At 48.8% G+C, this 20016-nt stretch overlaps 8 protein-coding genes across 8 annotated transcripts; 4 read left to right on the top strand and 4 right to left on the bottom strand.

The window, feature by feature from the left end:
• Positions 1-120: 120 nt before the first annotated feature.
• On the bottom strand, positions 121-969 carry N7477_006934 (NAD(P)-binding protein; the record flags this gene model as incomplete). The annotated part of the gene is made up of 3 exons (XM_056968597.1): positions 121-528; positions 604-881; positions 948-969. 3 exons carry the CDS (start codon positions 967-969, stop codon positions 121-123), a joined length of 708 nt encoding a protein of 235 aa, XP_056821393.1.
• Positions 970-1745: 776 nt separating this feature from the next.
• Positions 1746-3501, bottom strand: N7477_006933 (uncharacterized protein; the record flags this gene model as incomplete). Its single annotated transcript, XM_056968596.1, has 5 exons — positions 1746-1771; positions 1928-2010; positions 2109-2837; positions 2967-3164; positions 3245-3501. The coding sequence occupies 5 exons, from the start codon at positions 3499-3501 to the stop codon at positions 1746-1748; spliced, it is 1293 nt and encodes a 430-aa protein (XP_056821392.1).
• Positions 3502-4805: 1304 nt separating this feature from the next.
• On the top strand, positions 4806-6380 carry N7477_006932 (uncharacterized protein; the record flags this gene model as incomplete). Its single annotated transcript, XM_056968595.1, has 3 exons — positions 4806-5206; positions 5287-5974; positions 6042-6380. The coding sequence occupies 3 exons, from the start codon at positions 4806-4808 to the stop codon at positions 6378-6380; spliced, it is 1428 nt and encodes a 475-aa protein (XP_056821391.1).
• A 681-nt stretch (positions 6381-7061) lies between these two features.
• Positions 7062-8637, top strand: N7477_006931 (MmgE/PrpD family protein; the record flags this gene model as incomplete). The annotated part of the gene is made up of 2 exons (XM_056968594.1): positions 7062-7286; positions 7384-8637. 2 exons carry the CDS (start codon positions 7062-7064, stop codon positions 8635-8637), a joined length of 1479 nt encoding a protein of 492 aa, XP_056821390.1.
• A 251-nt stretch (positions 8638-8888) lies between these two features.
• N7477_006930 (uncharacterized protein) lies at positions 8889-9761 on the bottom strand (the record flags this gene model as incomplete). Its single annotated transcript, XM_056968593.1, has 1 exon — positions 8889-9761. One exon carries the CDS (start codon positions 9759-9761, stop codon positions 8889-8891), a length of 873 nt encoding a protein of 290 aa, XP_056821389.1.
• Positions 9762-11751: 1990 nt separating this feature from the next.
• Positions 11752-13363, bottom strand: N7477_006929 (uncharacterized protein; the record flags this gene model as incomplete). The annotated part of the gene is given in 2 exon segments (XM_056968592.1): positions 11752-12413; positions 12430-13363. The coding sequence occupies 2 exon segments, from the start codon at positions 13361-13363 to the stop codon at positions 11752-11754; spliced, it is 1596 nt and encodes a 531-aa protein (XP_056821388.1).
• Positions 13364-14061: 698 nt separating this feature from the next.
• On the top strand, positions 14062-15744 carry N7477_006928 (flavin monoamine oxidase family protein; the record flags this gene model as incomplete). Its single annotated transcript, XM_056968591.1, has 2 exons — positions 14062-14368; positions 14453-15744. 2 exons carry the CDS (start codon positions 14062-14064, stop codon positions 15742-15744), a joined length of 1599 nt encoding a protein of 532 aa, XP_056821387.1.
• Positions 15745-18151: 2407 nt separating this feature from the next.
• N7477_006927 (MFS transporter) lies at positions 18152-19855 on the top strand (the record flags this gene model as incomplete). The annotated part of the gene is made up of 3 exons (XM_056968590.1): positions 18152-18782; positions 18850-19371; positions 19395-19855. 3 exons carry the CDS (start codon positions 18152-18154, stop codon positions 19853-19855), a joined length of 1614 nt encoding a protein of 537 aa, XP_056821386.1.
• Between the last annotated feature and the right edge of the window lie 161 nt (positions 19856-20016).

Below are 20016 nucleotides of genomic sequence, written 5' to 3'. Positions count from 1 at the left end.
ATGTGATCTTACTCGCCGAGTTTATCAGCTCCAAGGGGCAACCAACTCTTGACAGCATCAATAATGCTCTCTCGCAAAGGCCTAAAATCGACGCCCAAAATCTCTCTCGCCCGGGTGTTATCAAACCCGTACACTCCATCCGCCGGATAATCTCCCAAAATCAAGGCATCCCCAGTCGGCAACCGAGCCTTGTACTCGGGAAATTCGTCGCTGATGATCTTTGAGATTTCCGCATTTGAGAAATGGCTCGAGACAGTGAAAAATCGCTTGCCCCCCCGCTTCGCTCTTCTCAACAGCGAGGACGTGGGCGAGCGCAAGATCACGAGCGTCGACGAAGAGGTAGTTTCCGGTGGGAGGGCAGCGAGCCTTGGCTGCGCCGGAAAGTAGATCACGGATACGCTGATTGGAGGTGTTGAGAGTCTCGAGCGAGGTGAGGCTGTGGACGATTGGCCCGAGCAGTGGCGGATTGATGACTGAGAGAGTAAAGTTGGGCTTTTCTCTTTCTACAAAATCCCATGCTGCCCGTTCCTATAAAGGTTGTCAGGTTAGTTGATGCCGTCGAACTCTAACAGAAGCTCCTGGGAAGACTCATGGCAAGCTTACAGCAAACGTCTTACTGGCACGGTATGCGTGGGTGGGGCTTTCGTTTGCCTGGTCAGCAATTACCTTCGTTTCAACTTCTGAATTGAGATTCTGGAGGATAGTACCATTTGGAACTGCTATGTCTTCTACAATTGCAAATGACAGGCGGTAGTCTTTGATATCTGGGTGAGCTCGCTTGACCGCATCTGCCTTCGACCGAGAACGAACGGTGGTGACGACGGAGTGGCCTCGGGCTAGGAGCACCTCGAGAACATGAGCGGCGATAAAGCCGCTTCCACCTAGAAATACAGTCAGATTGAATGCCCTTGTAGTCAATCCGGCAATGCAATGAGAATAGGCCCCACCGGTCAAGAGTACACGGGTCATCGGTGCGGTAGTAGATGTGGTGTAGGTGTGAGAGGCGGAGTAGGATTGAATGAGCAAGTTTAAATTTTGACCTCGGGGTGGCTATCTGAACAGTATTTATAACTTTCTTTCAGGCGGCATTTCAAATCTGCTTCCCACAACCTTTGGAGTGTTAGAAAAGAATACTTGTACTTCCCAATTCGGCGATCTGGAGACCCGCGATTGCGTCCCGATTAGGCAAGGGTAAAATTGAATCACGGACTTCCTAAAGGAGTTTCGGACTTGGCATTCCCTGCGCCTAATCAAGCACACCGCCCCAGGCATTAGCTTGCAACATTTTACTTTGGTTACCATTCCCTCGGAGTCCTGTATCCCTTCCAAGATGATGATCTGAAGAGACCTATACCCTTGGGTTTTCAGCTTTGGCTACACATCTTTCTGGATATATCTCTGATCTTCCTGGCGGTATTTGCCCCGTCCATCCGGTATATCTCTTTAAGCAACTTTAACTGCGGCTGGTGGGATCTGTGATGCCTATCAAGACCATCTGTATCACATTTCTCGCCCGGCTTTAAATAGCATTCCTCAGTGGTAGAGAGTGAGAGAATGGAGTGTAGTTGTATTGAACATCTGTATAGACTTTGAAACACGGATCTCCCTAGTCTAGCGAGCAAGGGGGGGTTTTCCGTAAGCGCCGCATTGTGGCAGATCGACCGTGTACCACCCTGTAAATCAACGTTGTCTTTCTCCGACGTTAAGGCACGTAAGAAGTTCCATGCAATATTTTGGGCTGTGTCTTAAAGGGCTCCAGCCAACAAGGCGTCTGTTGTGCTGTCAGTCATAGCTTAGCAATTTCTCTGTGAAATATCTGGAGAGGTCTCCAAAGCGTGGCAGGCTTTCCTATTTTAAAGCGACCCTATGGTCAGTATTGGAAAAGATGCAGCGATAAAATTGAGCCAGACGATGACAGCTCACTTACCCATCTGTTCTCGCCAATGTGCTAAGATACCATTCACTCGACCCGCTAACATCAGGGCCGTGATGATCTCCGGTTTGAATCCCCTACACAGGTGCACAGTCGTGTTAGCAAATCGTAATTTAAACCCAGTAGATTGTATCCGAGGGACACTTGCATTGCTGAAAACACAAAGCACCCGTACAGGTCCGCATTTGTGTTCAAGTTTCGTGATTTAAAATACGGGTCTTGAGATGCAATCCGGTCAATTTCCAGTGCGACCGAGAGGTGAGCATCACCATCAATTTTGTCCGATAGCTCTTCCAGTGCCTTCTTCAGGTGCGCCACACGTGGATCGACTGTTTTGTAGATCCGATGTCCGTATCCAGACAGCCGGAACTTTTTGGCTTTCACATCTTCCATTGCCTGAGGCACATTCGCCTTGCTACCGATGCGTTCAAAGGTTTTGTACGCAAGATCGATGGCTCCACCATGTAGGGGACCCGAAAGTGAACAAGCAGCAGCACTGACACAGCTGAATGGATCTGCCAACCCAGATCCGACATGAAGACTCGCAGCTGTCGAGTTTGTCATTTCGTGGTCGGCGTAGACAATCCAGAGGCCGTTCAGAATGCGCACCATTTTTGGGTCGGGCCGCTTAGATTTTTCGTCGACAAGTCCCATCATCAATAGAATATTCTCTGCCAAAGTCGCTTCAGGGTCGGAGGGACCTATATCTTTCCCTTCGTAATGGCAGTAAATCAGAGCAATCACGCTGATTGACGCGGCAATCGTCCGGACGATACCTTCATCAACGGCACCCATTTTCCCCAGATAAAGCTCTGCGCCCATGTGGATAGGGATCATAGTCGGGTCTGTAGCACCCCATGCTGTAATTCCAGCCGAGAAAATCAAGTGGTACGGAGCATTCCGCCTGAAATAGAGCAAAAGAATGTTAGTGAAAGGTTCCAGGCTTTATGCATGACGCTGGCCCAACAATTTGCAGGCGACAGCCCACCGAATAATAACTTGTAAGCAGCAACGGGGCTCGGGGAATTCTTACGGGAAACATTTTATGGTATTGATCACTGATTGAGGAGGATTTGCCCGTGCGGCAAGCTTGGTACGATATTCAAGCTTCTCATCCGCGGACGGCAAATGACCCCAGATAAGCAAGAATGACACATCTTCAAAGTCGTGCTTCTCCAAAAGTTCATCAAGCATGTAATCTCGGTATTGAATTGTTCCCTTCACTCCGTCTCTGTTCATTACTTGATCAGTTGTTGTGTCAACCCATCCTATGACAGACGGAAGAGGCGAGACGGATCAAAGTATACTGACATGTAGGTAATGGACGAGTCCGCGACAGCTGTATTCTGAAAACCAGGATCTAGGATCTTCAGACCAGCCGCGTATCGCTCAAGTGGACTTGCTTTGGATCCAAGAGCTGATATTTTTCTAAATTCAGTGGCTTTGATGGCATTACCAGTAATGGGGATGTCATATGATATAGACGTGCGGCTATCAATCACGGTGAGTTTGGGGGATGATTGCTTCTCTCCAACTGCAACGCTTTTCAAACTCGAATCAGTCATCATCGTTGTATGTGCAAGAAAATCATGGGTTCATTAGTGACGAAACGAAGGGAGTGAGATGAAATAGTCTTCAGAGCTATGGAGACAAAGTCCTCGAACAACTAAGCTGAATTCCTCCCCCCCCCCATGCGTCAGCCCGCACACGGACATTACCATGTTGCTCGCGAGATTATTGGAGTAAGGATGCTTTCCAATATTTTTTCTTGGCTTGATTTGTAGAAAGGCGTTCAGATAATTCCCAAGTTAGCTTCAATTATGGGATAGGAGAGATCATAATTCCTAATCTGGAATAGCGAATTGGGCTGACATGGGGCCTTTTCTGCGGACTGTGCCGAGCCCATCCGGTGTTCAGCCATTCATTACACCAAGCGAAACAATCGGCTTTTATCACCCCGCATCTCGACATTGCGATTGTGTTGATTGGCTATTATTTTGGCGGTGTAAAGTCAGGCGCAGCTGAGCCCCTAGCCAAGTACGCCAGGCCACGTATCTCCAGCCCCGCGCGCTTAGCATTCGACTATCTCGCGACACGACGAAGACAAAATAGCCGAACGTCAACACAGCCTCAAGTGAAATTATGAGATACCAGAGAGTGTATATGTCACCTTGACATTCTCTTGTGGGTCGCCAGACATTGACTAACCGTATTAGGCAGTTACGAAAGCGGTAATGTCGTCGATGATCACCTAGCTAGGTTTAGTGTATTACTAGGCGGTATAAATAGATTAGTATTATAGCTAAAGATTACCTATAACTGGATTCTGCCGGGTTTAAAACCCTTTCTCTCTATTTCCTTTATTCCCCTATCTCCTATATATAGTAATTCTATATTAGAACAGAATATTTAGAGATATCTCTTATAGAGTAGGAAGATAAATAAATTTAAAGAGAATAAGAGGATAGAGAAAATAGAGAAGTATATCCTAGGTATCCCTTAGGTATCTAGTAGATATCTAGTAGGTATCTTATAGATAATAATATTATATAGGGAAGTTAAGATAAAAAGCGGTAAAAGATACGGACGGTAAGAGGACTGTATGCTAAGAAAAAGAAGTGAAGTCCTATGCATTAAATTACTAGGCCTAGATAGGTAATTACTGACACAATGCACCGTGACCCACATGTGAATGTGCAGCTGAGCTAATTCCTGGACACCAGACTTTGAAGACGAGGAAAGACGGGCCGAGCGGAGACCTCTAGAGTTGGAGAATAATATGAACACTTTTCTTCAACACCCCACTGCCGTTCCCAATGCCCTTTTCCATACCCGATCAAAGGAAAGAGGACCAATCGAGCAAGAAATTTCAATGGCCACAGAATACGCAGAATTCGATCCAGTCCTGGGAGACATCATCGAGTATGTCTATCATGGGCAGATCAAGAATGAGGAAATCTACGAAAGGGCTCGAGTTGCCCTACTAGATGCAATGGGATGCGCTATCGAAACACTTCACCTCAGTTCGGATTGCGAAGATCTCATTGGCCCAATTGTTCCCGGGATAATTGTTCCCGGCGGAGTCCGCATTCCAGGAACTGAATACGTTGTTGATCCTCTGAAAGGCGCATTCGACATTGGCGCTCTGATCAGATATCTAGACCATAATGACGCTTATGCTGGTGCAGAATGGGGCCATCCGTCGGACAATCTTGGTGCTATTCTTAGTGTGGCAGACTGGCTATCCCAGCAACGTGCCGAAGAACAGCCTAGGTAAGACCTTTACTACGATTGGTGCCCAATTCGATAGTCTGTATGTCCACGTCACAACGCTGATGTGAATATGAAAATAGACCAACCATGCGTACAGTTCTGGAAGCACAGATAAAAGCTTACGAGATACAGGGTGTTCTGCAACAACGCAATGCGTTCAACGAACATGGCCTGGATCATGTAATCCTGGTTAAAGTTGCCTCAACTGCGGTAATTGCATGGATGCTGGGTCTTCCAGAGTCAGCAGCTCTTGCGGCCGTGTCCCATGCATGGATCGATGGCCATCCACTTAGAACATATCGACAGGCACCCAATGCAGGCCCTCGTAAGGGATGGGCAGGTGGCGATGCTTGCATGCGAGCCGTACATCTGGCGTTTCTCAGTAAACGTGGCGGTCATCTCGACCTGAGCACCTCGACCTGGACTGGACGGGCTGCTGTAGGGGTTAAATCAGCTCTGACTGCGCCCAAATGGGGATTCAATCAAGTTCTGTACGGCGGCAAAGATGTCATTCAGGCCTATCCCTATGGCACTCGAGTTATGGAAACCGTGTTATTCAAGGTCATTACCGCGGAAGGCCACGGTATTTCCGCCGTTGAGGCGGCTATTGAAGTTTCCGCTATGCTCCAACGTCGAAAATTAGTCGCTGAACGGGATATCAGTGCTATTCGCATCCGCACTCAGAGACCCGCAATGACAATCATAGACAAGACTGGTCCCCTGCGAAACAATGCCGATCGTGACCACTCAATACAGTACATGGTGGCGGTCACCTTGCTGAAAGGCTCAGCAGTAGAGACTGCCGACTACCTCGATGACTCTCCCTGGGTCACAGACCCCCGAGTTGAAGCCCTTCGGAACAGGATTGCTGTTACTGAGGATCAGGGATTCACTGCGGGATTACTACAACCCCGAGATTCGGAGTGTTGCCAATGCTATCGCAGTGGAGCTGCAGAGCGGAGAAGTTCTTAAAGAGATTGTTGTTGAGTTCCCTGTCGGCCATCACAAAAGACCTGAGACCTTGGCCCGAGTGATGGAGAAGTTTCGTCAGAACATGGCGCTCATGTTTGTTCCAGAAGAGGTGGACCAAATCATCGGAGCCGCTGGAAAAGATCAACTACCAGTGGACGAGTTTATGGGATTATTTGTGCGGAAAAGAGTGACTTCTACTTGACAAGAGTGGAAAATTCGAAAATCAAGAAATCTCAAATTCAACGTTGAGCTACATCTGTTCAACTTGGACACCGTAGCCGATTGAGGCGCTGAGCTCCTAAGTTTGATCGTTCCAAAAGGCCTGGTTATGTTTACTCGTGTATTGAAGGTTGATTACCGGTCCTCAGACACACAACAAGACTAGAGACATATGAGATGGGTCTGGCTAGGTGGTCGCCACACATCTCTCGCTACGCATCTGAGAATACATACATAGAAATTACTAGAATGAGGGGCAAAAAGCTCTGGAAAGGCCTTTACGAAGATGCTCAAAAAAACGAGAAGAAGATAAAGAAGATAAAGAACCAGATATTACAATCAAAGTTTCAAGGCGCAGTGTAGCTTCAAGTGTCGTCATATCGCCAACAGATGTGTTGAGAGCTACGCGTAATTTTTCAGACAAGTTCACGCGACTTTTGCTAATTTTATGGATGCGGGTCTGGTGGGGTGATTGATAACTTGCTAGTAAGATAGGCCATGTTAACCGACGCGCATACCGTTCTTTACCTGAAATAGACAGTCATCCCCACTTCCTATATCTAGTCAGGCTCGTTGCAGTCCCCTTTTTCCAGCGAATTGAATCTCAATCGTCCGTGTCTGAGAAAGCGAGCCACCCCATCAAAAACTAACTTTCTTCATTACCATGGCCGACTCTACACCATCGGCAACTCAGGTTTTATGTGACTGGATCCACTCCCTGTCTCTTTCCGAAGTTCCTCCTGAGAAAGTCACAAGATGCAAATACTTGCTTTTGGATGGACTTGCCTGTGCTCTCATCGGCGCACATCTACCCTGGTCTGGAGATGCTCTGAAGGGAGTTCTTTCGATTGAACCTGAGGGCAGCTGTAACATCATCGGATGGGAAAAGGTATGCAATGTTCCTCTTCTTTTTGTTCTGCTTCACTTCCCTCGCCTCAAGGATTTTTTATCAGTGGCCCAACTTGAGCTAAATGGCAAATATACAGAGAACTGGGCTGTTGGCAGCAGCTCTTCTTAATAGCACGTTTATTCAGGGATTTGAACTGGATGATTATCATCGAGAAGCTCCGATTCACTCTAATGCCATTGTCCTCCCAACTTTGTTGGCCACCCTTGAGCACTGCGATGCAGATCCATCGGGAAATGCCATTACAGGAGCCCAGTTTCTACTTGCGGCCATTGTGGGCTACGAGACAGGTCCACGAGTAGGCCTTGGTCTGTACGGTATTGAGGTCCTGTCTCGGGGATGGCACTCAGGAGCGATATTTGGCCCAGCCGCCTCCGCCGCGGCAGCGACGAAGCTGATGCAATTGCCCGCTTGCCTGATTGAAGACGCCATCGGTATTGCTTGTACCCAGGCTGGCGGGCTTATGTCTGCTCAATACGAGAGCACTGTCAAACGCATGCAGCATGGTTTTGCGGCTCGAAATGGTTTGTTCGCTGCATTCATGGCCCGTAGTGAATATGTGGGCATCAAACGGGTTCTGGAGAGGCCCTATGGTGGATTTCTCAGTACGTTCAGTCTAGGCAATGGAAGAACTCCCCGATACCGACCCGAAAGAGTTGTGGAAGGGCTTAGTTCAAATTGGGAAATTGACCAAATCATTGTCAAGCCCTATGCATCAATGGCTGCGACTCACGCCACTATCGATTGCATCAGAGCACTGCAGGCTAAGTACCCCAAGCGTTTTGTGGCGAGTCGCATTCGCCGAATCACTGTGGAGATGTCAGAGCCTGCCTTCAAGAAGGGAGGTTGGGAGCCGGAAAAACCTCTCACCGCTACTGGCGCCCAGATGAGTGCTGTCTATGCGGCAGCTATGCAGATTCTGGAAGGAGAAGTACAACCGGCTCAATTTGCACCCTCTAAATTGGAAAGAGAAGACGTATGGGAACTCATGGATAAGATTCAATGTGTGCATAATACATCTTTCGACGGGACTGTGGATGAGATCTGGCAGCAGCGTCTCCATGCAGAGCTATGGGTGCAGGAAGACCAAGCAGGAGAGACCTTGACCCTTACCGAGTTTGTCGCAGCGCCGCGCGGCAATTTGGTTCCTTTGTCGAATGCAGAAATACTCGAGAAATGGCGACATCTCACGAAGGATGTGATTGACCAAGATCGACAAGCGGCTATTGAGAAATTGGTGCTGGGATTAGACCAGGTGGATGATGTTCGCGTCTTGTCTCAACTACTCCGTGGTCGGACAGGGGATCCTTTTGATACTGGCCATGATCAATAAATTAGAATAGGAACTATAGCATTGTACCGTCGTGGCTCAGTGTGACGTTCACAATTCTTATTTCGCTCCGGAATTGTGCTCAACAGAAGCTGCCAAAGCCTCGTGATTTTAGCTGTCGTATATTTCCAAATTGAGAGTTGATGGTTATTAGATTCGGTTTGTAGAAATCCATTCATCTGAATCCTCAATAAACTACTCTCTATAATCTGATCTATCCATTAACCTGTAGCTTTCACGTTCATGGCGTTCAGTCAATGCCCCTGTAGCTTCGTCACAAACCTTCGCCAAGATTTCTGTTGCTTTTCTTCAACCTTTGTGGAAGTTTGAAACTTCGTCGCTCCTTTCTGTGCCTGTTCTTGGGGGGCATCCGCTGGTTTCTGCTCTGTGTCTTCCGATTTCGGCTTACCAAACATCGGATCCTCCGGTAAGTCAACCCCCCAGTACTTCTTCAAACGTTCCCTCAATAACTCGTAGGAAGAGCCCACCCGAAGAACCTTCATATTCTCAAAATCGATGATAGTAGATGGGCGTCCTCCATATATGTGATATCGCTGCAAACCATAGTCAACAATGATATCAGAAGCCTCCTTGATCCCATCGTCGACTTCCTCCACTCTGAACTTTTGGCCCGTGCCCGTCAAATTGGCACTAGAACCCAACATCAACTGGCCTGCCTCGTCATTCAAACGGCTCAGCTCCATCATGAGAGAACTTCCGCCTATATATATCCCCAAGGTGTTGTTTTTGGTCGTGTTTGCCAATGTAGCAGGCGTGAGCTGTTGAAGAATCGGATGGTCCGATCGGTACGGGGCGACGACACCAAATGACATGTCGAGATCCTGGTGCAGCACCCGAATCATCTCCATTGTTTCGTCTGGAAGAATATGAAGCTCTTGGTGCAGTTTCAATGACCCAATGACACCTTGCGCGTGGCCTGGTCGACGCTTTTTCGCGGCAAATGCTTTTTGGATCGCTTCGGTGGAGGAAGCCATGAGACCGTACCCGACTTCGGTTGGGACAAGGGCTACCCCGCCCGACTGGAGTATTTTGAAGACGCCGAGAGCATCGGCCTTAGCATCAGGATGATTGCCTGGTCTGGGGATGACTTTGGATTCTATGTCCATCTTGACTGATCACAAAATTGAGGGGTTTTTGAAAAGTGGTCAAGGCGTCAAATTTCAACTGCGAAAAGAGGAAGGCAACAAGGAAGAAGACCATCTTTAATGTTCCAAAATTGGTGGCCCATTTGATCAGTACAGCCACCTTTCATGTACTTACAATCCAGCTGAGAACATGGCCGCAATTGTTCTGGCAATGGCTGTCTTTTGGTGGCGCATGCGTGGGTCGGCTGGCCGGGCGCCCCGAACGCTCGCCAAGAGTAAAGAATAGCGTGCATATCGAAGCGGTGTGGGTATGCCACGGGACTATTAGGGGGGCCTATCATCACTCATCTTTAATTGAAGTAATTCAAAGTGGTAATACAGTACGACGCTTCCCCTCCCGACGGCCTCAGCTCCTCGGCTAGGCCGGAGACTATCACGAACTATCACAACGAGAATTTGGAACAGATCTCCACATGCCCACGGTTTGGTTCGGCAATTAGGAGCTCAGCGGCATGGAGACCATATCGCGTGAAACAAAACGGATTGTTTTCACTTTGGCGCATATTGGTCTATCTGCCCATTGCGTAGCCGTCGGTAACTGAACGATCTTCATGTCAAGGTGAACTATGGGGGGACTCTACAACTATGAAACGCTTTAGGCAGGGGTTGTAGAAGCTTGATTTGATGCGAGGGCGTCAAATGCTGGTCTGGCTAAATTGTTGGCCCAAATTAGAAATATCTTGACCACTGATATGTCGAGGGTAAACTGTCTCATGAAATGGGAGGTAAAATGATTCTAGAGTGAGTGACCTATAGATGCAGATGTTCAAACCACTCTAATCCCGTATCCTATCAGCAATCAAGGTGTTTGGAACATAAGAATAACGCGAACTAGATTGTGAAAGAGCCACGAGGATATCTATTTCTCGGTACAAGTAAGTCTTTAGACAATTGAAAATAGCTAAGCCGTGACATCATACGAGGATCATGACCTTCGTGAGCGAAAGACTATGTTGTTTTTCGTCGAGATTACTTCTCCAAGATCCCTTAGGCACTATCTGGATCAAACTGGGCCTTATCTCCTACATGGTCAAGCTTTCACTGGGTGGGTCGACATGCTTTGTAAATTGGTACAATATCTGTCGAGGGCCCTGCAGAAAGTCCACCGAAGTTCGTTGACATACTTATTAGTGTCGATTCACTCGTTGCACTGGCTCTGCTACACGTGGTGTTCGAAGATTGTGCGCGCGGAGTGCAGTGGCGCGAAGTCGTAGTGGGGGCCGACTTGAAGAGTTGAGGCACAATGCCATGTGATCCGCAAGGACTCGATTTGCTGGGCAGGAAAAAAGGTGCGGTCATTTCACCCTTCGTAGATTTTGGAAACGAAGACTCCAGGCAGGATGTAGTACATAGTAATATACGAGGGGCTTAGGCCGCCGTCAGCAAATATCAATGTGGGGGCAGACTGCGATCAGGTGAAAATTGGACTCTCGTTCTCCTGAAGATTGGCCGGTTCAATCTAAATGGCAACAGATATATCATCATTGACCCTTACATGATACTTGCATTGCAGCTATACGGCGTACTCCGGCGAGGCCGTCATGAACCCGCGATAACTCGAAGCGACTATTTATCTTCACTGTACTCAGCGTAGTCTACACCAATTTTTTGCATCTCATGTGTTGGTCTCTTGACTTGACTCGAATAGTCATCACTTTTGCTAGTGTTTCTGACTCCACATAGTACCACTACTTTGATTTCCTCTTATCATAGATTGCATGCAGGTCGTGCTGGCGGCACGAGCGGCAACTAATTGTACAATAACGATGAACACATCACATGCAAGACGTCATACTTGCATAATGCAGGACAGCTCCTCGTTGTAGATAAAGTGAATCGCGATCTCAGAATTAGAGGTTTGACTTACATCAACGAAAACAAGTATATCCGATTGGATGTTGCATAAGAAATAAGAAAAGAGGAAAGAGAAGAGGCAATTATCCCACAATTCCTAGAGGTGTCCATCACGTATCTGAAGGAAGTTCTCGTAGCGCTTGCGGGTCATCTTGCGACAAGCTTTGCCCCAATAGATCATTGGGGCAGTGGTCATCAAGAAGGCAAAGCTTAAAACACCGATAGCAATGTAAACCTGAGACAATGTTTGTGCATCCAGCCAGTATTGGGCTGAGAAGGTAAAGACGCAGCCAATGGTGTTATTGATAACAGAGACACCGACCATACCTTCGAGAACCATCTCGGGATATGCATCCATGAGATACGCCATGCTGAGATCGCCAGCACAGCCCCAACCGAAGCCAATGAAGCCGAGTCCAACGTAGGTCTTGTGCCAGTCCCAGCCGAGATCAGAACCGATGCCGAAGAGCATCAGTCCGGCGGGGCCAATGAGGGCGACAGGGAACATGAGCCAGAGACGCTGTTCTGCTTCGAAGATTCCACCGTTCCGCTTGGCCATCCACGCGACGAATAGATCAGAGAACCAACCACCGTAGATACAGCCGATGCAGGCGCCGATGAGAGTGGGGACGTTCATGATACCCACGGCGGCATCTGTGTAGTTCCACGGCGCTTCGTAGTAATTATCTTCCTCGACAGTGAGGTAGAATGTGAGCCATGCATCCTGCGCTCCCCACTGAAGGCCGGAATAGAGGACAGCTGGGAAACTGAATACACGAAAGGGTGTGCCACAGGCGATAGTAGTATTGCTTGAAGCCCGTGCCAACCAGGCGCGAGGAAGGAGTGATTAGAGCGATGCTCTGGAAATAGGTCTTTGCACTTTGCTGATCGGGATTCTCTTCGTCGACACTATTACCACGAGACGTGGTTCTCACTTTCGTCACGTCTTTGTCTTTCTCGTCCAGCGAGATGTTTGATACGGGTGGAGCTGATTTTTGTCGAGGCATTTCAAGACCTTGAATGGTATGGCGATCAAAGGCAGTCTCTTCCAGTGTGAAAAACACGGTGATGAATAAGGCCGCTGAAATGATTGCGCCCAGCCATCCGACCCACCGCCATCCCAAAATAGGGCTGTCGACGATGAAACCCGCGACCAGTGGTCCAGTGAAGGTACCGATACTAGTCGCAAGCACATAGAGACCAAGCACAAGGCCGCGTCTGTGCTGGAAAAAGAGGTCCGACAGCGAGAGCTGGGCGAGGGCCTCGGCGCATGACTCGGACGCGCCCACAAAAAGTTGATTCCAGATATTGTCCTGGGTGGTCTGCACATTGGCGAGCCAGATAGATCCGCCAAGGGAAAACAGTAGGCACAGCAGGTAAGAAATGCGACGACCGTACAGGAATGGTGCGGGGCTCAGCAGCAGAGTGCAGTACCCGATGCCAATGAACAAGACACCGGCGGCAATGTTGATCGCATCCCAGGAAATGCCTAGCTCCTCGTTCATGCCATTCCCGGCGGTACCAGCATCGTTCGAGGTCGCCGCGGTGAAGGCGACGATGACCAGCACCAAAAAAGCGTGCCAATACCGTCTCCATGGGCTCCAATTCAGTGGGTCATTTTTGGACGATGTGGGAGTTGGAATGAGAGTGACCTCCCCGCTGGCAGCGGGAAAGATCCGTTCCGTACCATTGAGATGTTGGTCGTCCATTTGGGAAAGGGTTCAGCAGTGGATATTAGACCACGAGATGAACCCAGTGGGATAGACCCCTACCTGCATGCCGTTATAAAGAAGCAAAAGGTTTGCAAAGAGTCAAAAGGTGTCCGTGGAAGAAGAACTTGATTTGGTTGTGGAGCCGAGGGCTTAGGATAAGATATTGTTACTAGTGCATACTGATAGAGGCCCGAGATAAGCATCGGGCGAAGCATTCGCTAAATCTGGCATATAGTTGGCATTTGCCGCGACAAGGGGGGTGGCCAACCGCATAGACCTTCTGAATTCATACAAGACAGCTTCTTTTTCGCAGGATCATGGGCCTCGTGTCCTGAGTCTCGTGATAAGCAGACTAGTAAGGTTAAATTGCTTCGAAGAGTACGGTGGGTACTAAAGGAGATAAGCACCAGCCAAGCCTCGCCGATAAACAGATAAGACGCGATCTCGGGTGAAACGTACACGATACGGTATTTATTTACCTGTACGCCGCTGACACCGCGTGTACTGTCCTGATTAGATCCTCCCGATTGAGATTTGAGCCCACCTGTTCAGTCAACTGGTGTCTATTTCAGGCCCCTCATTCCCCTCACAAGCCACATCCTCATCTCTCTCAAACCCCTGGATCTCAGACCTGACGATCCAACCACCCTTGTCAATAATACCTTTGAAGCCGAATGTCAACGTGTCAACTCAGAATGGCCCAAGCATTTCACATCGCCTCTTCCGTCCCCGTCAAGGGTCCCATAAAACCGAGTAATTGTTGCTCCGACCTGGCTGTGCGCCTCGAAGCCACGACTCTGATCGAGTCGGCACCGGACGAGGCAGCATGCGCAGTGAGGTCGGAGCGCAAGAAGGTGATTGTGGTGGGAGCAGGAATCTCGGGTCTCCGAGCCGCTGCCGTTCTGCACAAGTACGGTTGCGAAGTCGTCGTCTTGGAGGCCCGCGATCGCATCGGAGGAAGAATTTTGACCAGCCGAAATGGTGATCAGGTTCGGGATATCGGTAGGGGTTGCGATCAACAATATGAAGATATGAAGATCGGAGAAATGCATCTCATTTGAACCAAATGCTGACCCTCAATCACAGGTGCCGCATGGATGCACGAAACCTCCCAGAACGATCTGGTGAAGCTAATTCCTCAGCTTTCCATCCCCTACTACTACGACGACGGAATGCCGCTATACTTTACCAGAGATGGTCGCGCAGGGTCTCAATTCAAGGCGAAGAAAGTCGCCGACGAGTTTGCTGACTATTGCGAGTGGTATTACGAGACCAACCCGGACGCAGAGGACCGTCCGGTCAATGAGTTTGTCAAGGAATTTGTCCTTCAGCATCAGCTCATCACCGATGATGAGCGTCTCTGGGCCCCGCAGGCCGTCCGCGAGGTGGAACTGTGGATTGGCACCAGCACCGAGCAAGCTTCTTCCCGCCACCTGTCGTACTTCATCACGGAGCGCAATCTCTACATGAAGGGAGGATACGACCGGATCGTGAACTGGACTGCGGAGCCCCTCCGCGAAGACCCGACCATGATCCGTCTTAACCATCACGTTGAGCACGTGGAGTGGAGTGAAGACGGTGATGCCCCTGTCCGCGTTCAATGCAAGGATGCCGACGGGACCTCTCAACTCATCGAAGGAGACGCGGTGGTCATGACCCTCCCCTTGGGTGTGTACCACCACAACCTGGTCTCCTTCAACCCGCCCCTGCCGAGTGACATCCAGGGAGCAATGTCCAGATTTAGCTACGGCGCCCTGGGCAAAGTATTTTTTGAATTTACCGACGTGTTCTGGTCCAAGGATAACGATCAGTTCATGTTCTACCCATCTCCTTCTGACGAGGACTCTGCTTCTGGATCCTCCGTCGACTCCAGGTCCAGCATGAGCTCCATGGGTGAAAAAGACAACATCCTCAACTACGCGACCGTGACCATCAACCTGTGGATCATGACCGGCGCGAAGGAGCTATGCGTGCAAATCGCCGAGCCCTTGACCCAGCGCATTGAAGCGATGACCGATAAGAAGGAAATCTACCGGTTCTTTGAACCTCTTTTCAAACTCTTCCGCACAGAGCCGTACAAGGCTCTGCCGCGCCTGGTCAGTGTTGAAACTACACACTGGACCCAGGACCCACTCGCAGGCTACGGCACGTACTCGGCTGATAAGGTCGGAGATGACCCGGAAAGCTTTACTGACGCGCTGGAAGCCCACAAGCGCAGTCGTATGCAGTTTGCTGGCGAGCACTGCACTATGGTTGCCAATGGCTGTGTTCACGGCGCTTTCCGTACGGGAGAAGTTGCCGCTACTAATCTGCTTGAGACTTTTGGTATTCCACTTGATGGGCGTGATATCGGTGTGAACGACAAGTTGACTGCCTAAAGGGTGGTCCTTGGGGGACAAGTTCACGCCGCTTTTTTGGCAGAACGCAGGCGTTTTGAATATGTCGATGATCGCCGGACTCGGGAGGAAGCAGAATCCATAGTGCTCAATGTTCATAGTCTGATAGGGATTAGTATAACTTCCCAATAGAAGTAAATTAGTCTAATCTCTTTCTGTCTTTAGTTCATATGACTCGCCTAGAGATGCCTGATCTGGTAATTTCTCTCTTGATTCAGGGCTGATAGCAAAAGGTTTCCCCGCATTCGATGTGGCTTGTCTCATGACATCCGTGGGTCGCGAGGCACGGGAAACTGTGCTAAAGTTTGAGTTAGTGTAAAGGTTCGGGGTATTGTCACAACGGATTACGGAGCTCCTCCTTTCATTCTTCTGCTGTCCCCTCCACCCCCTTTTACTTACTTGCCGTGCGATCCGACACGGCCGCGGCTAGATGTGCTCGCAGAAGAGAACGCTTGGCACGAATGAGCAATCCGCTGTATACTACTTTGGGAACAGATTGGTTTTTTATCAACAGAATATGTATTATAGGTTCTGATCGAGATAGCCTTGTACTGGACTCCACATTCCCTGTATGATGGCAACGAGGACGAGGGTACATACTTGACACTCATGAAAAAAGGAGATGAGTAAGAAAGATTCGGAGACCTGAGGCGTGAACAGCTCATCACCAAAATCGGACATTCAATGTCTTAGCGGGCAAGATAGAATAGCCCGCCCGTTCAATCATAGGAATGTCAATCATGGAACTCCATACTTGTATTTCCACACCATCACTGCAACCCCAGTGGCGACAATTGAAGCAGCAATTGACACCACAGGCATTAGTATGCCAAGCATAGCCATGCTGGTCAATGTCGCAAAGATCCCGCTAGCCGGGGTAAATCCTGCATATATGAATGATTGGAACGCGGCCGCCAGGGAACCTATTGAGATAGTTAGCCTGCGAGATTTCATGGTCGCTTAACGCAATGGGTAATACGGTGATTGGACAGACCTGGGATGACTCCTGCGGGCCCAAATCCAAGAAAAAAGACCATTGTCATGATAACAGTAAACGTGATCCACCAGACTGTTATTACGAAGATGACGTCTTCGATTGCATGTAAATATTGTGTTATGCGGAAGGGAAGGTGTTCGTCTTACCTGGACGAGACAGCCACTGTGACAGTTCGGAGAACCATGAGTGCTCATACCAGGCTATAGACAACTTGTCCAGTCCTGCTCGGGCCAGAGATTGATTCCCTGTCCATTGCTGGGGGAAACTGAAACTTGCAATTAGGGTATCAAGAGGCTCCATAGTTGTGTTCGTCGTGGTCGGCAACAATGGCAAGGAAGCTCATGAACGAGTTGATAGAAAATTACATTTCGAGTGGGAAAAGTGGCTTTATAATTCTTCTGTGCCCAACAGATTCTAGGTCGTTTGCACTCACAGCGTATGAAGTAATCCAACATAGCGCCCCTATTGTTGTCCTGATATACGGATGAACCTCTGCTTACGTTATTTGGTTGGCTGAGGGCGTTCTGTTCATAGTATGTTCTAAATATTGGGAGCTCTCTTCATTGTTAGTAAAATCTGCCTTGGGCTAGAGATCGGATGTAGCCTATCTCATGGGCAAGCCGCGGCGGCTAATTCACCACCTTGCAGTTCAATGTGGCTATGAAGTGCATCTGCCCGTGGCTGCGTGCATATGTTAAAACGCCGAGCGTTTGATTTCTCCTTCCCCTCTTCCCCATTTAAGTAGAATCTACAATTTTTGGAACTCTTTCTATGATATTTCTAGCATGGTTGTGCGGTGTTAAAATCAGTAACTTACCCTGCCCGAGATTTCTAGGGAATTATGAATTCATTATTGCATGAAGGACTGATGTAAAGGCTCAATAGTGAATGTAGACCCTGTTGAAGGAATCTGGAAGCCGTAGTAGACTAACAAGTTGAAAGAGCGAGTCGTGTGTCGTTCATCGAGATTAATTAAAAGTGGTCCTTTATGTAAATTACCCCGGTACCGAAGGCTAAGAAGATAATGCCGAAAAGCGCCAAAAAGCCGAACGATCCGAGTATTACAATCTCTGCCAGTCTCGCGAACAACGAAATGATCGATGTTCTATTCGCGCAACTTAGTTAAAAACGTCGTGAAATAATTTCAGCCAACATTTCATGATGCGTTAATAAAGATTGGGCGTGATATCGTGCGTATAGTGGGGTGAATTACGCAACCTTTTTCCAGTCATGCTGCGCCGAGTTCCCGAGCCGGTTCCTGAATTTCATGAAGCCGAATCATCGGCAACCGATCCTTAGCCTCAATTAAACCTCCGAACACTCGAAATTTGTGCAAAATTTTCACAAAAGCATTGGAATGAGTTCTCAATTTCGACCTTCGATTGAATCATCATGGCCGCGTACCATGGTTCAAGCAGCCCAGAACTTGCCAAGCCAGTCTTGCTCCCGACTTCTATCTCCTTTTGGCGCCTATTGATCGACCAGGGAGTCGTCACCCAGGAAGTGTTGCATCACCACTTTGAAGGGTCAGGGACTGATGAGGACCCTTACGTCGTGTCTTGGCTGCCCATCGACCCTCGAAACCCATTGCAGTTTAGCATGGCGAGAAAGGCGGTCATTACATTCATGACTGCCATTGCGACTTTTGTTATATCACTGTCGTCTTCAGCCTACAGTGGTAGTGTTCAGGGAATTATTGATGAGTTCCGAATCGCCCGAGAAGTTGCCACCCTTGGACTATCGCTGTTTGTCTTCGGATTTGCCGTGGGGCCGCTGCTATGGGCGCCGCTCAGTGAAACTATGGGCCGCCAAATTCCTTTCTTTATATCTTTTCTCGCTCTGTCCTTATTCTTGGCCGGATGTGCATGTGCCCAAAACATTCAAACCTTGTTGATTCTTCGGTTTCTGGGGGGAGCTTTTGGCTCGTCGCCCCTTACGAATGCTGGTGGAGTTATTTCGGATATGTTTGTCTCTAGACAACGCGGGCTGGCTCTGCTTCTATTTGCTTCCACCCCATACCTGGGTAGGATTCTCTTATATAGCATTAAGTTGTCAAGTTGTCAAGTTGTCTGTGCTGACCGACTTCATAGGCCCTGCCCTTGGGCCCATCATAGGCGGATTTCTCGGAATTAATGCTGGGTGGAGATGGGTTGAAGGCTTTCTTGCAGTTTGCGCAGGACTGGCTTGGATCTCTATGGCGCTTTTTGTTCCTGAGACTTATGCGCCAGTCCTTCTACGCAAACGTGCGACCGAACTGTCCGCACTGACTGGAAAATGCTACGAGAGCAAACTCGATATTGAAAGGGGGAAAATCCCAGTGACCCAACGATTGAAAACAGCATTTTCCCGGCCTTGGGTGCTTCTATTCAGTGAACCTATTGTTCTTCTTCTCACCTTTTATGCTGCGCTTATCTACGGCATTCTCTACATGCTTTTCGAGGCCATTCCAATTGTCTACGAGGAAAAACGTGGGTGGAGCGCGGGCATTGGGGGACTCCCTTTTCTAGGTGTCATGGTTGGTGTTCTTTGCGGTGTTGTTTACACCGTACAAGATAATAAGCGATATATACGAGCACAGGAGGCGCATAACGGCTTTGCTCCACCAGAGGCTCGTCTCCCCCTTGCATGACCTCAGCTGTGACGATTCCTATCGGTCTTTTCTGGTTCGCATGGACAAATTCTCCGTCCATTCACTGGCTTTGCAGTGTGGCCGCCCTCATTCCATTTGGATTTGGGCTGCTTCTCATCTATATGGGAATAGTCAACTACCTGATTGATTCATATACCGTTTACTCGGCGTCTGTACTGGCAGGCATGTCAGTATTCAGGTACGCGTTTGGAGCCACCTTCCCTCTTTTCAGCTCGTATATGTACGAGGGGCTGGGCATTCATTGGGCATCATCCATACCAGCCTTCTTGTCAGTGCTGTGCATGCCCCTTCCCTTTTTATTTTACAAATATGGAGACAGGATACGACAGCGTTGCAAGTATGCAGCACTTTCGCAGAAGCGTCTTGATGCACTACGACAAACGTCTATCTCAGAAAAGACGACAACAGAACCTGCAAAAAAGGGGGTTGAGAGACAGCGCGGGTAGTTGGCAAGTTCCTAAATCCTCACTCAAGCGTGGAAATCAAATACTACGGCATTCTACTTGTATACCTTGTGAATGCTTGATGAGAATCGCCATGTACATACGATGAGCTATAGAGAGTTCCGACGGAAGGCGTACTTGATTAAACGTTGATGAGTGTATAT

The sequence above is a fragment of the Penicillium maclennaniae genome (assembly GCF_028827695.1).
Source record: "Penicillium maclennaniae strain IBT 15551 chromosome Unknown utg000006l:1.0-2513246.0:1.0-2515036.0, whole genome shotgun sequence".
In the NCBI taxonomy this organism is placed as follows: domain Eukaryota; kingdom Fungi; phylum Ascomycota; class Eurotiomycetes; order Eurotiales; family Aspergillaceae; genus Penicillium; species Penicillium maclennaniae.
Note: the sequence above shows the minus strand (reverse complement) of the source record. Positions and strands in the feature narration are given on the sequence as shown.